The sequence below is a fragment of the Drosophila rhopaloa genome, unplaced genomic scaffold (assembly GCF_018152115.1).
Source record: "Drosophila rhopaloa isolate 14029-0021.01 unplaced genomic scaffold, ASM1815211v1 contig_155, whole genome shotgun sequence".
NCBI lineage: Eukaryota > Metazoa > Arthropoda > Insecta > Diptera > Drosophilidae > Drosophila > Drosophila rhopaloa.
The window spans coordinates 2,340,262-2,355,318 of record NW_025335034.1 but is presented as its reverse complement, the minus strand read 5'-3'; the positions used below and the strand labels follow the sequence as shown (position 1 = coordinate 2,355,318).

Sequence of the window (15,057 nt, the reverse complement as noted above, 5' to 3'; positions counted from 1 at the left end):
AGACAGACGGACAGACGGACATGGCTATATCAACTCAGGAGCTGATCCTGATCAAGAATATATATACTTTATATGGTCGGAGATGTCTCCTTCACTGCGTTGCACACTTTTGACCAAAATTATAATACCCTCTGCAAGGGTATAAAAAGGTCTTTCTTAATACAGAAAATGTAAGTTCCCTAGAGCATTTAATTTAGTTATTAAAGTATCTCAGCAAGTTTCCCAAATTGACAAATATAATATTTGAGATATATTTGAATATTTTGTAGCTCTCATCTTTATTTCTATATTTATTCAGTATCTACAAATTCGTTGTTATCACTTTCCCATCAGCTTTTCATTGTCAGACGCACATTTCTCTTAAACTGCAAATGGACGATGGCGCTTAAATACTGAAAATAAAATTCATTGCCCCGTTATTGATTAACAATAAATTGTTGACGTCGTTGACTCTGTCGCTATCCGTTGTTATAGCTCATGTTGTTGTTTGTCGGCTTGACCGGCGAAATGGGCGACCTGTGGGCGGTATATGTTTTCGGAAAAGGGGCAGTGGCTAGAAAGGGGTGGAGAAACAGGGAGGAGACAGATGCCACATGGAGCTTTTGTCTGGCTGTCTGTTGGGGCTGTCATGGTTGCACATACATCTATATATATATATAGATGCGGATACACACGCACAGGGGATATATATACATATTTCCAAGCGGGGAGGTTGGTTGGATGCGCACACGTGCATGCATAAACAACAACGATGCGATGCCACATAACGTCGCTTGTTTATATAATGTACTGCAATTTTGTTTGCAGTTGCCAGACGGAGCTAGAATATACATATATCTAACGCTATGTAATTTTCGTCCAAATGTGTGTGCAGGCCAAAAACCCATTCAATTTAATGTGGCGCTTGTCTAGCCAAAAATTTGAACGCCTCACTGGATATCTATGGGTTTATTGAAGCTTTAAGCTGCGACTAAGCCGCCTCAACGGTGATTTAAAATGCCCATGGCGAGTAAGCTTTAATTAGAAAATATCCAGGTGACGGACATTTTCAGTCGTTCTTTAATTCAAACCCCAGGCCTTGGGGTTGCTATCGATTTTCTGTGGCCGGCTCTTCCCTACTCACCTCGAGAAAAGCTGTCGTCAACGCTGTTTATGCTAATGAAGTGACATTGTCGCTGACTTGCGTTTACGCCCACCAAAAATAGAAGAAGCAAAAATGAATGGCATCGCATTAAATACAAAGTAAAAAGTAGATGAAAAAAGCCATGAAACGTGCCTGGCATGACTAATTAGCATAATAAACAAATATAACGAAAGCCACCCTGAACAAAAAACATAAAGCAAAAACCCGCTGGGAAAGAGGTGTTGCATATCAATGATAAAATATCTCAGTGACAGCCCGAAAAAGACTCCATTGAGGGAATGTATGGCAGTTACAAATAAAGTATAAATATGTATAAAATATTGTAGGAGCTAGTAAAAGGCATTGCATCCAGTGACCAGTATTATGGAAGTCATTTTATAGCCCTCTAAGACCGTAAAACATTTTAAAAATTTCGAAGATTCAAAAAAACTACGTTTTTTCTTTCGGTATAAAAATTCTAATACTGAAATTAAGAGTGCGAAAGGGAGCACTGCAAAATTTAAAACAAACAATATTAATTTTCTTACCATATATATATATACTCAATATGTACAATATGTTTATTTTATCAGGTTACAAGGCCCTTATCCTTGTTACTTTCACTTGGACGCATAAAATGTATATACATATATTTCTAAATTGGTTGATGACTAAGTAATCTTTGTTATTTCGCTCAATAACTGTCAAGAGCATAACCAGTGAACACACATTAAAATAGTTAAAGTTTATTTAAAAGGTGTTCATCATAGCTATAGTTTCCACATAAATAAGCTTAACTATAGAAAGTATATTTTATCTCTACCATATTTAACTCAGCCCTATTATTAAGCACATCAAATTTTTGGCATTGAACCGCATTTTCAATACTCGCTAACCATAAAAATCATCGAATTTTATATCCCGCATTTTTGTTTAAACAATTTGATTTGATTATGTTGCTTATTTATGTTTTTACCATTGTCTTCTCTTCTTTTCTTTCTTGTTACAGACTCAAACTAGAAAACACTTTTAACTCTGTATATATATTAAAAGGCGCGTGTTGGTGTGTTGTAAAGCATTAAAGCAGCTAATTCCATTGAAACACTTGCCACAACTGGGCCGATGCGCGTGCAATATGCGCAACGGTGTTCGGGATCGAACGAGTGCCACGGAACGCACTGAATCGAAACGGAACGGTGGGAATCTATAATGCAACAGCAACAGCGGCGAGAAGAATTCGAAACAGAAATTATTGGGAGAAAGGAAAACATTTGGAAAATGTTGTTCCCGCACACTGAAGAAAATGCATCGTTTTCTTAACATCCAGCAAAATATCAAACTACGCAACTATCATCAGTTACTTTTGTATTTTGACGCTGCTGCTGAAGGAAGAGCGGAAGTGAGAGGAAGAGGAACCGGAACCGGAAAGAGAAGCGGCCGCAAGGGAAGTAGAAGAGGAAGCAGAGCAGCAGCAGCAGCAGCAGCCGTAGCAGTAACGTTAAGAGCTAACGCAACGTAACGCCACAAAACGCAACGTCAAGAGTAGCTGAAGCATAATATTATTCTATTAGCCCAATACATTAACCCAACGCTGCCACTGTTCCTAAGACATCAACAACAACCAGAAGAAGAAACCATTTAAAATAAACGTAGACCATAGTCGTAGCCGTAAATCGTAACGCAAACGCTGCTACACAAGATAGAATACAGAAACACAAATCCTATGCCAATTTTTGATCATCAAGTCGTTTAGCACCTATCATCGACTCACCCCCATAAACGCATTATCAAAAATCAAAATCTCAAACGACACGACACTACCGCAAACAAAAAAAAATCAACTAAAACAACAAAAATCAGACGTTGTTTTAGAGCCCAAAAACCCCAAAAAAAAAACCGATCTCGCCCCTTGCCACGCACACCAAAAAACACAACAAAATAGACAAACAAAAAAAAAGCCTGGCTAAGGAAAGCGGAAAAATATGGCCACACCCCAAGTCAAGGACTTGGTGTTGCGCTCGCCCGCTGGCTCCTCCGATGTCATTTCCTTCGCCTGGCCCCTGCAGATCGGACACGGACAGGATAAGCACGATAATGGCATCGACATTATCGACACTATTAAGTTCGTCTGCGATGAACTGCCATCGATGTCATCGGCCTTCGAGGAGACAAATCTCCATCAAATTGACACTGCCTGCTATAAGACTATGACCGGTCTGGTCGATCGCTTCAACAAAGCCGTCGACAGCATCGTTGCATTGGTGAGTTTCCTTACATAATATTTCCAGCAAGAAAAAATTATGAAAAAAGAAAAATGGCTGAAAGAAATACAATTCCTACCCGGGATTAAGAATTGTTTCATTGACCATAAGTATTTTTCAGAATCTATTTTCAAAGACTACCTTATTGAGAAAACGAATAAATAATTTAAAGAAAGAAATATTTTTTAGCTAAAGTAATACAAACTTATCTAATTTCGTCCATTGTATTTTAAAATATATGCAGTTTGAAAGTCTTGATATGTTTTTCTTTTTGATAAACATTTCTGAAATTTATACTAATTTTATGAAATCATATTTGTTCAATTAGTTGTAATGTACTATTTTCGCTTCTTTTAGGAAAAAGGAACTTCACTGCCCGCCGAGCGCCTGAACAAGTTCGCTCACCCTAGCCTTCTAAGACACATTTTGCAATTAGTTTACAATGCTGCCGTACTCGACCCGGATAAACTCAACCAGTATGAGCCCTTTTCGCCAGAGGTTTATGGCGAGACGAGCTATGAGCTGGTTCAGCAGATGCTTAAGCACGTCACCGTCAGCAAAGAGGACACCTTCATCGATCTCGGTTCGGGAGTGGGCCAGGTGGTCCTCCAGATGGCCGGATCCTTTCCCCTGAAAACTTGCATTGGCATCGAGAAGGCGGACACTCCGGCGCGATATGCGGAACGCATGGACGTGATCTTCCGCCAGTATATGGGATGGTTTGGCAAGCGCTTCTGCGAGTACAAGCTGATCAAGGGTGATTTTCTGGTCGATGAACATCGTGAGAAGATCACCTCCTCGACGCTGGTGTTTGTTAATAACTTCGCCTTTGGCCCAACGGTGGACCACCAGCTCAAGGAAAGATTCGCGGATCTGCGCGACGGAGCGCGGGTCGTGTCCTCCAAGTCGTTTTGTCCCCTGAACTTTCGGATTACGGACAGGTTGGTTGTGGTTTTAAAAACCTAAGGTACTATGCTGGCTCTCACAATTGAGAATTATAGCCAGTATAAAACCTTTAAACTCTAATGACATACATATTTACTTATTCCTATTATTTTATTGCAGAAACCTCAGCGACATTGGCACTATTATGCACGTCAGCGAGATTCCACCCCTCAAGGGGTCCGTTTCCTGGACCTGCAAACCCGTCTCGTATTATCTGCATGTGATCGATCGCACCATATTGGAGCGATACTTTCAGCGCCTGAAAACGAAAGGCGGCAACGATCACGAGAGTGTCGGTAAGTTCAGAAGGACGATATGCGACAGAGATAAAGGATGCACTAAACGGAAATCAAACAAAGACACAATAGACACAAAAACAGTCATTATCGTCATATTCCCAATCAATCAATCACTGTCAAAGTCCAAAAATCGTTTAATTTCTTATGATTTTTCTCTAATTAATCACAATTCGAATGAAAATATGTTTTTGTGTTTTAGTAATAATTTTCTATCATAAATTCAATGTTGTTTAGATATTTAATAATGAGTTTTAAGAAAATACTTCTTATTGTACTGATGTAATAGATCAGTTAGTTCTTTAGGTTTATAAGTTACTTAACTAAGCCACATTATACTGGCTTAAAGGGAAATATTATTTCCTTATTGTGAATATTAAAATTTTGTACTGATGAAATGAATTAAAATTATATTTATTTTTGTTATAATGGATTTTTATTTTGAGAGTCCATTTAATCCTTTTGGGCTATTTTTCTCGTCTTTGTGCCAGATTTATTTGTTTTTTTTTTTATTTTAAATAAATTGTACTTCTCAATGTTACTTTAAAATTTTAAAATTTGGTTAGTTTTTTGTATTGACAAAGGAACAATATGATCCAGACATTCGTAGAAATGGAAATTATTTTTTAATCTAGGTCCACAAAAGTATCCTTTTATAATTATGAAAGTTATTTATCAAACTAATGAATTCCTGTTTCCCTTGTTTCACAGGTACTGTGCGGACCACACGAGATCGCGCCAAGCGTGAGGCGAACGTTGGCCAGAACCATCACAACAACCATCATACAAACAGTAACAATCACGCCAACAGCAACAACCATCAACGGGAGCGGGAGCGGGAACGAGAACAGTCGAACGGAGTTTCCGCTACCACCGCCCATCAGCAGCGGCATCAGTCCCAGTCGCCAGCCAATGTAAGCGGCGGGGCAATAGCAGCTGCCAGTGGGCAACAAGCCGCCTCCAAAACACGCCAGCAACTGCAACAGCAGCAGCATCAACAACAGCAGCAACGCAGCCTGGACATGGAGAGCAGTACGGAGAGCGATGGCGAGGCGACGAATGGCAATGGTGGCAACACCACCACGGCCACCAATACCACCTCTGCCTCAAATGGGCCGATGACCAGGAAGGTTTGGTCCGACTGGTGCAGTTCCAAGGGCAAGAGTTCGCAGTCGGATGACGAAGAGAACAATAACTCCAACAGCAATGGTGGTAGTAATGGAACGGGATTGGGAGGAGGAACAGTTGGTCGCCAGGCACGAGCAACCACGCAGAAAAAGCGTAAGAAGTTGACCAGAAAAGCTGCGATCGCAAGTAAATCAGCTGCAGCAGCCCAGAGGGAAGCGGAGGCTGCAGCAGCAGCGGCGGCGGCAGCGGTGGCCAGCAAGGAGTCTAGCTCCAAGGAGGATCAACCAAGGGCAGCCAGTGCCGGACCTGGCCGTAAAGGCCGAATGAAGAAGGGGGCACGTGGTAGAAAATCCCTGAAGATTGTTGGTCTAGAAGCTTTGCACAAACAAACGGTGTTAAGCACATCCCTAGACACCATGACCAAGAAGTTGCCAGCAGCTCCTGGGACCGTGGATCAACAGCTAACAGCTCTGCTCACGGAAAACATGGCACATACGGAGTTGGATATTCCAGCTGCGCCCCAGGATACGCCTTATGCCCTGCAGATTCTCCTGGATGTCTTTCGATCGCAGTACACGTCGATGATTGAGCACATGAAGTCCAGTGCCTATGTCCCGCAGGTTCAAAAGCAGATTGCCCAAGAGCAGGAGCGCATGGCCAGGCTGAAGAACAGAGCCAGTCAGCTGGATAAGCAGATAAAGGTGCTGATCGATGATAGTGTTGCCTTGCTAAAGGTGCGAATGAACGAGCTGGGAATCCATGTGAACTCTCCCAACGATTTGATCGCCCAGGCGAAGGAGATTGTTGGCAGACATAAGGATCTTCAGCACACTGCAAGTAGAATGCGGAACGAAGTCACCTTCTACGAAGGTGAGCAAAAGCTACTGCTCAACAAGCAGTTGAAGAATCTGGCCGAGTACCAGAAACTCTGTGGCACAGTTAATGGAAAGGTGAAGCTGGAGGTGGCACCGGAACTTTCGGAGACCACTGCCCAGGAGTTGGTGCTGAAGGAGATTGCCAATACACTAAGCCAACGCAAGAAACTTTACGCCCAGGTGTCCACCATCGAGCAGGAGACTACGGTGCTGCAAAAGACAGCGGAGGAAAGGTCCACTGCCGCGACGCTTCTGGCGCAAGGGACAAATCTGATTGTGTCAACCGGGGCTTCATCTACCTCCTCCGCCGCCATCCCTACGAATTCTCTGACCGCGCAAAACAATAAATTAAACAGCGTGAAGAACTCCCGCCGCAGTCGCGAGCATCGTGCTCGTTCGCAGGAGTGGCCGGAGGTCCCAGAAGTGGGCAAGATCCAGGAAAGCAATCCCGAAGTGCTGGCACAGAAAATCGTGGAGACCTGCCGCCAAATTGAAGCTGGCAAGTTCCAAGGAGCAGCTGCGCCCTCTTTCCAAGTGAATGGAAAGAATAAAGCGATTTTGGATGCAGCTGGACCACTTCCGCCCACTGCTCCAGTTAGCATTAAATCCTCACCGGGCCACCACTTCAAGGATAGCACTCTGATGCCAGCACCCAAGCAACAACAGCAGCTTTCTCAGCTGCCCAAGTGCGAATTACCTGGACTCTCGGCCAGTCGTAAGCAGGAGTCCCCCAAGGTTGCCAACTTTGAGGATCGGTTGAAGAGCATCATCACCACAGCCTTGAATGAGGATCAGGAGCTGCGGAGCAAGGCAGTGGATTCATCACCATCCCCCTCCCCCTTGCACAGTCCGGCGCCGAAGCGATCGAAGCAGCAACAGCCTGCTGCAATGAACCCAGCCCAGTCGCTGCCCAACAATCTGCACAACATCATCACCGTGTCCACTCAGGGTTTGATGCACCTGAACGCCAATACCACTATTTCGCCCATAACACCTCCACTGCCGGGTCCAGGGGCAGGAGCCACCGCATCGACGGCGCCGCCCCCGCCAGCAAATCTTCCCTATGGAGCATACGGCGGGGCAGTGGGCAAGGCCACGGGATCGGGCAAGTACCAAACAGCTAAAGAACCGAAGTATTCGCCGGTTAGGCAGGCACCACCACCACCACCGCCTCCACCCTCCCACATGGCTGCTTTGTATGCAGCTGGACAGCAGACAACTCCGACGGATCTGGGCTACCAGAGGCGACGCAGTTCCGTGAGCGCTAGTAGCTATGAGCACTTTATAGTCCAGCAGCAGCAGCAACTCCAGCAACAGCAGCTCATGTTGGCAGCAGCTGCTCATGCGGCACAGCGTCAGCAGATGCGAGTGGAGGAGCAACAACAGCATCATCACCAGCAGCAACACCATCAGCAACATCGTATGCAGCAGCATGTGCAGCATCAGCATCCTCATCCACATCATCCCAATGAGTTTAAGGCACCGCCTGCTGATAATCATCTCCAGCGTTCGAGCAGCCGTGAGCAATTAATTGTGGAGCCACAGCAGCAACCACTGGAGCTCCTGCCGCGTGCAAGTTCCGCCAACTCGGATTACAGCGGCTATCGCATCCGTCCGCCAAGCAGGCCAAGCTCGAACTCATCGCAACCGGATTACACGCAGGTTTCACCAGCAAAGATGGCCCTGCGTCGTCACCTGTCGCAGGAAAAGCTCAGTCAACATGTGACACCGCAGGCCACGCCTCCGCTTTCAGGACAAGGAGGAGTTCCCACCTCGGGCAAAACCATTGGCGATTTGGTTAACGGGGAGATTGAGCGAACTCTGGAGATCTCCCATCAGAGCATCATTAATGCAGCTGTGAACATGAGCACCAGTGGCGCCAACTTCATGGAGCGGGCCTTCCTCAATGAGCGATCCAACGATCGGCTGCTAATCAACTTGAATGCCCAGCGACCGGAGAGAGTGCATGTGCGTCCGCTCTCGGAGGAGTCCCAGGAACCACATCCCACCAGCTATGCTCAGGAGAGAGGACCTAGTGTTGGTGCTGGCGGAGCAACAGCAGGGGGAAGCAGCAATCTGGCCACTTTGGCACATGTAGCCTATGCCCAGAAGGCACAGGGCGGCGCTCGAGCCAATGCAGGAACGGCACCGCCTACAACCCACTCCGCTTCTGTTCGTTCTGGCCGGGACTATCAGCCGGTGGCCCTGCCCCGAGCGGAGCTGAAGGGCAGCATCGAGGCCTATTTCCACGAAGAGCAGAAGCAGTCTAAGAGCGCTGGATCGGCGGGAGCAGCCTCTTTGCGGGGACCGCGTCTCAATGGTGCCAATCCTCCACTCGAAGGTAAATATAAGATACCCTATAATTCTTGGAACCTTTAAACCAATTAGCTCTTTGTTATTTACTCCAATCTCTGCATCAATAAGTTTTAAATATTTTAAGTTAACAATGTTCTTTTTTATCTTTGATCAAAACACATCTTAATTATCTTTAGGACTAGCTGCATCGCTGCAGGATCATGTGCGCGCTAGGAAGTACAAGGAAGAGACCGAGGAGCGTCAACGCCGTGCAGCAGCCGCCGCCTCTTCGTCTTCAACGGGAGTTCCGCCTCCTGGCTTGGACCTGGCAACGCACTATGCTCATCAGGCGCCGCCGGCCCACAGCTACCATCACCATGGTGCCAACCTTAATGGAACGCCGCACAAAGTCGAACGTAAGCATTTAAAGGGGCCTGAGTTGATTAAGGGGCGTATAGCTTGCATTTTATATGCTTACATTTATTGCACTAATATCTTTTTTATATATCATGCTTTAAAATTTTAAAACTTTCGCGAATATAAAATGTCAGTAATTATAATATTGCGCCCAAATGTTATTTTTCGAAACATCTGAAAAATTGAACTTTTGTGAAATGATAAATTTTTCTTTTAGTTGGCATAAAACGAAGCTCTCCGCTGGCGCCGCACCAGCAACCGCCGCGACCGTCGAAACTGGCCCACTATGAGCCGGCACCGGCTCAGCAGCACCACGCGCACATGTATGTCAACGGGCAAGTGCTACCGCCGCCTCCAGCTCACGACGCGACCACGCCCTCCCCCACTCCCTCGTCATCATCATCGTCATGCGGACGTCGCAGCAACAGCAACAGTGGCAAGTTGCTGGGGGAACCGCCACTACTAATGAGTCCCGAGATCAATTCGCTGTTGGGCGATGAACGACCTCTGCAGCTGTCGCACCACCCACAGCAGCAGCAAATGCTGCACCATCATCAGTCGCAGCAACAGCAGCAGCAACACCTGCAATTGGCCCAGCAGCAACTGAGAGTGCCGCATCTGGGACATGGTCTTGGTCACGGCCACGGGCACAGTCACAGCACCACGCCCACTTTAGGCGGACAGCGCAATGCCAATGCCGCCGACGATGGTAAGCTATACGTAGACCAAGCCACAAGCTTGCCGAGGGTATCACCACCCAAATATGCACCACAACAAGCACCACCACCAGCACACGTAGCCTACATGCTAGAACCACATATTCTTCACCAGCACAAATACCAAACTCGACTAGCCGCCCAAACGGTGGCAGAAGATCTAACCATGAAGCGAGAAGAGCCGGAGCGGGAAAAGGATACGGAATCTGAGTCGGGAGGGGCGGAAGTGGTTTCCGAAGATGGCGGTTCCGATAGCGAGCTTTCATCCTCGGATTCTGGCTCTGGCTCAGGATCTAACTCCAATTCTGAATCGGCTTGATTTGCTTTTCAACACAGCACACACATTAATTATATCTACATTTAGACATTTTACCTTTTGTAAATACAACATTCAAAACAAATTATCTAAATTTCTCACTTTCGAAGTCATTTTAAATGTTGCGTGTTTTTCGTAGTTTGGTTTTTGTCCATCACACTCTTGTAGTTCACACTGTTATTGTAGCTTGATTTCATTTGAGTAGTTTTAACTATTTTATTTTATTTTATTTGATTATGATTTTGAATTGCTTTTTGTATTATTATTTTTGCCATTAACATTGAAATAAAAACTTTAGAGAGTAAAAATAACGGCGAAAATCAGAGAGTTTAACCAAAAGTATTGAAGTACTTTTTGTATTTAACCGCAAGAAATACTAAAAACAGAAGACCAATTTCAAGATTATCGCGAGGAAAGGCATACAATTTTTCTCTATATCTGTATTTTTATATTTTATCGATGCCTCAACAAAAATTATTGTATTATATTAAAAAAGACAACGACCACAAAATCAAAGCCAACAACATCCAACATGCTGAAAGTAATTTAGCTCCTCTTTCATCTTAAGCGTCATGCCAAATCAATCATCTATACCTACTGCATATATAATATGTTACCCAGAGCCACCCGCAAACACAAACACACACATAATGCTAAAAAGTTCTTTGTAAAAAACATACATAAATATACTACACACATACACCCCCATAAGCAAACATTTATTTCAAAATTAACCCAAAAAAGCAACTTTCTGGAATGTTATTATAATGCATAATTAATTTTCAATTTTACTAAAATTTGAACAAAACTGCAAAAGCAAATTGGTAATGCTAAAAACCAAAAACAACCAAAACAAAACCAACAAATTATGTCCCATCTTATCCAGCCTTCTTTATTATCCCTTCTATTATGCTCTACTCCATACAGTTAACGATTTGGCAACGCAACGTACTATAACTAATTACGATCCCAGACGTCGCCTTCGCACGACTTTGTCTGGCTCAACGAAACTATCAGCTGCCCATAGAAATCAGAATCTGAACGGATATGTTCTGGCCGATAGTAGTAGTAGTTGCCCCACTGTACCCCAATAACCAATGATCGATTGCATTGAATTGACTTGCATTGAACTGAATTGAATTGAATTGATTGACTTGCATACCTCAAAATTCCTCAAACAAACCAAACGAAAAGTAAAACCGAAAACATGTTTGTTGTTGGGCGAAAGAAACAATCTTCTAATAACCATAAATAATAAGCAAAGTACAAATATATCTGATGAAAAACAAAGATTTCAAATCAGAAACCTACAAAAGACAACTTTTAATTTTTGCGTTTAATAATTTACCTACTAAAAGTACAGAACTTATATGCCAAAATCCAAATTATAATTAAAAATCCCGAACAAAATTTATGAAATTTTTACGAGCATGAGGTAAGTTCTGTTGCGCCTAATTGGTTTCTTTCATTTAATTATGATTTAGCTATGATTTATTTATTTTACTTTCATTAAGTAACACCTTTGTTTTAACATCTACCACATAAAACACATAAAAAAAACACCCATAAACACATAAGAACACGAAAACAAATCCCTTGCACGCAAAGCGCAACGCCACTGTACCAAGAAGATAAATTAAATATGGAAAAAGCTTAGGACACGACGCGTTATCGCCAGTGTTATCGTTATCACCCTTTCTGACTGACTATTCCCTCAAAATCCACCGAAACTCACCTCACCCAAACAGAATAAAAAAAAATCGCACTTTTAGCACATGTTTTAATTGAACTAAACTAACACCGATTTTTGGTCAATTTTCCCAGATGATGTAATAGCCGCAGACGATGAATCCCACTGGCAGCATCGCGTAAGCTCTGGTTTCGATCGACTGGTGGCCTTCGCTAGCACTGAATTGGATAAAACCAGGCGAAGCATTGATGGCGATACGGTTCCGGCTTCTATCAGTTGCAACACGTCGCCGGATTCGGGCATTACGCACAGCAGCAGCAACTCGGATGCGGTCCGCACGTTTTTGTCCACCTCGTCTAGCTCCTCGCAACTGGAACTGCCTATCGGAAGCGGTGGTAGCAGCAGCAACAGCCTGTACAACCACCATGGTCAGCTCAACAACATCAGCGGCGGTGGCGGCAACAACCACCACCAGCAGCAGCAACAGTTGCAGGCGCAGCACCAGCAGCAGCAGCACCACCTGTCCGATCACTTGAGCGATAGTAGCATAAAATCCTCTGCATCCTCCTCGCTCCATGCTGGTAGTTCCCTGAAAACCGTGTCGCCAGTTGATCCCAGTGCCATTGAGTCGCCGCCGCTGTCGGACGTTGGATTGCCAAGGACGCCAAGTCCCAGTGCAGCCAGTGTGGCCACGCCGCCTTTGGCTAGTGGACCCCCTCTGTCCGGCGAATTGGGTGGAATACCGCTAAAATACCAACGCAAGTCGAAGAGTAGTTCGGAGAAGCATTACAAAAAGAAGTTCTGCGAGAGGAACTGGGAATATGACTGCGACGAGCTGCTAGCCTATTCGAACTCCAGTGCACCACCCACGGCAGCTGACGCGGCGGGCAATGGGCCACCTAACCTGGACCCTCCGAATAATAACGGAGGAGTAGCTGCTCCTCTCCTGGGGAAATCTGGGAAATCGCCGAAGGAGAAATCATCACCGCACCACAGCGGCTATAACCATCAGCAGCACCATCACAAATCCTCCAAATTCCGACCGAAGGGCAAGGACTGGGACTGGTCAATGGACAGTCGTAGTCAAACGGGCGAGCTGCTGCCTCCCAATAACAACATGAATATAAACAACAACTCAACCGCCACAACGAGTAATTAATTTAGTAAACTAATTTAGTTCAATTTGCTGAATGAAGCGGAGAGGAGATATCCAAAAAAGTTTGCAATACCTTGCTGCTTTTTAGCCAGATTATTTTAAATGGATCGCAGTGGATCCTGTGAATTATACTGTATTTAATGAAGATTTTTGTAATTTTAACTAAATGAATTGTGTATGCATAGCTAACTTATTGTATAGCCCAGCTCTCCAATTGCCTTGTTTTATTTGATTATTGCTATCCACCACAACTCCTGTCACCAGTGTGTTTTTATTTCATTGATAATTATAATTAGACTAGAGACGTTTTTCGTATTTGGTTATAAGGTTGAACCCGAATAAACCCAACTGCTAATGAACAATGTTACTGACTTCTTTGTACCGTTTACCAATTATTATGATTATGTATTTAATTTGAATTATTGTTTAATTACGTTTGCCCATAAGTTGAGTGTTTTGTCTTTATTATTTTGAAATAAAATTGTAAACTAATGTTAAAAAATCAATGTTTTAATTTTCTTGGTATTTTGCTTATTTCTTGGTTTTGGTTTAAATACATTATTGTTTAAATACGCTGTAACTGTTTTGCCACGTTGAATTGGGACCAACCCTCAAATTCTAAAACCCGTTTTTTTCAAAACGACGAAGATGGATGGTAAAATCGAGTGTATACATATAAGGGTTATTGAAAAGAGTCAGTGTCGCAAATATTTTAATTTAGAGGCTTGGCAATAATATTTCAATATTAAAACATCAAAAATATATTCATGTATGGCACAAACAATTTACCGTTCATTTTGAAAAAATTTTAGTCGTTTTTTGTTATTTTCCTATTTTATTATATTTCCAAACGCATATAGGAATATACGTATTTTGTGTACTGGATGTGCTCAAAAAGCAAGCAGGGGATATACAAATACTTTAAAAGTTTAATCACAAAACAATAAATCTAAACTGAAGTAGAGAGAATTAGATAACGTATACAAGCAACATGCATTCGCAACCGCAACAGCAGCAAAAGAAGCAGAACAACAAGTAACCTTATAAATTATAATGAATTTTCCACCTCAGCGAGATAAACAACAATTTTATAAATTATATTATATTATAGCAGGCATATACAAAATATATACATATATATTATATACGATCGAGCAGCGTGGGAGGTAAAAATATCAGGAAACCAATTGAACCGTAAACAAAGAAATAAATGATTTTCAAGCATTTAATAAACCAGCATAAACAACAAATATTTAGCAAAACAATGAAATATAAAATTATATGATTAACGGTACTTATAGCGAATAAAGGGAATTTCAAATGTGCTATTAGCGTAGTGTAATATACGATCAATAAAAGAGTAAATAAACTAATAACTATACTAAAGAAACAAGTACATTAGTGCGTAAAATGATTTTTATACGTAAATTATTATACTGACTCCGAGCTAAATCGGACACAAATGTGGCGTAATGAAACATGAGTTGTAGCAAATGGAATATTATTTTGGCGCTATTAAAACAAATGACATGTATAATGCATATAAAATTAAATATTATTAAATAGTTAAATTTACCTGTAAAATTTATAAAACCATAAACGAAGAAAGCAAAAGTAAAATATTCGGGGAGTTGAGATACAGAGGAAGACATTAAATGAGCACACACGCATATTAAAATTAAAGGTATTATTATGTATATTTAACAAATATTAATTGCATATTATTATTTTAAACTTAAACGTTTAATAAAAAGTATTACTATATAATTAACGCAAATGCTATAATTTATTTGTTATGGGTTGAAATTGAAGTAAGTTTGTTCAAAAGAAAAATGAAGC

At 42.7% G+C, this 15,057-nt stretch overlaps 1 protein-coding gene across 7 annotated transcripts in view; it reads left to right on the top strand.

The window, feature by feature from the left end:
• LOC108041297 (histone-lysine N-methyltransferase, H3 lysine-79 specific) overlaps window positions 1–13,720 on the top strand; it is a 47,417-nt gene extending 33,697 nt beyond the window's left edge. For 5 of the 7 annotated variants that reach the window (XM_044457184.1, XM_044457183.1, XM_044457181.1 and 2 more), the window contains 7 exons: window positions 2,133–3,384; window positions 3,742–4,325; window positions 4,450–4,625; window positions 5,337–8,969; window positions 9,121–9,339; window positions 9,558–10,049; window positions 12,197–13,720. In XM_044457184.1, coding sequence (XP_044313119.1) covers window positions 3,106–3,384; window positions 3,742–4,325; window positions 4,450–4,625; window positions 5,337–8,969; window positions 9,121–9,339; window positions 9,558–10,049; window positions 12,197–13,221 — 6,408 coding nt within the window. In that variant the 5' untranslated portion in view covers window positions 2,133–3,105 and the 3' untranslated portion in view covers window positions 13,222–13,720. Of the gene's footprint in view, window positions 1–2,132; window positions 3,385–3,741; window positions 4,326–4,449; window positions 4,626–5,336; window positions 8,970–9,120; window positions 9,340–9,557; window positions 10,050–11,299; window positions 12,163–12,196 lie in introns of those variants that run through there. The other 2 variants (XR_006417425.1, XM_044457185.1) reach the window with 2 other exon arrangements.
• The last annotated feature ends 1,337 nt before the right edge of the window (window positions 13,721–15,057 follow it).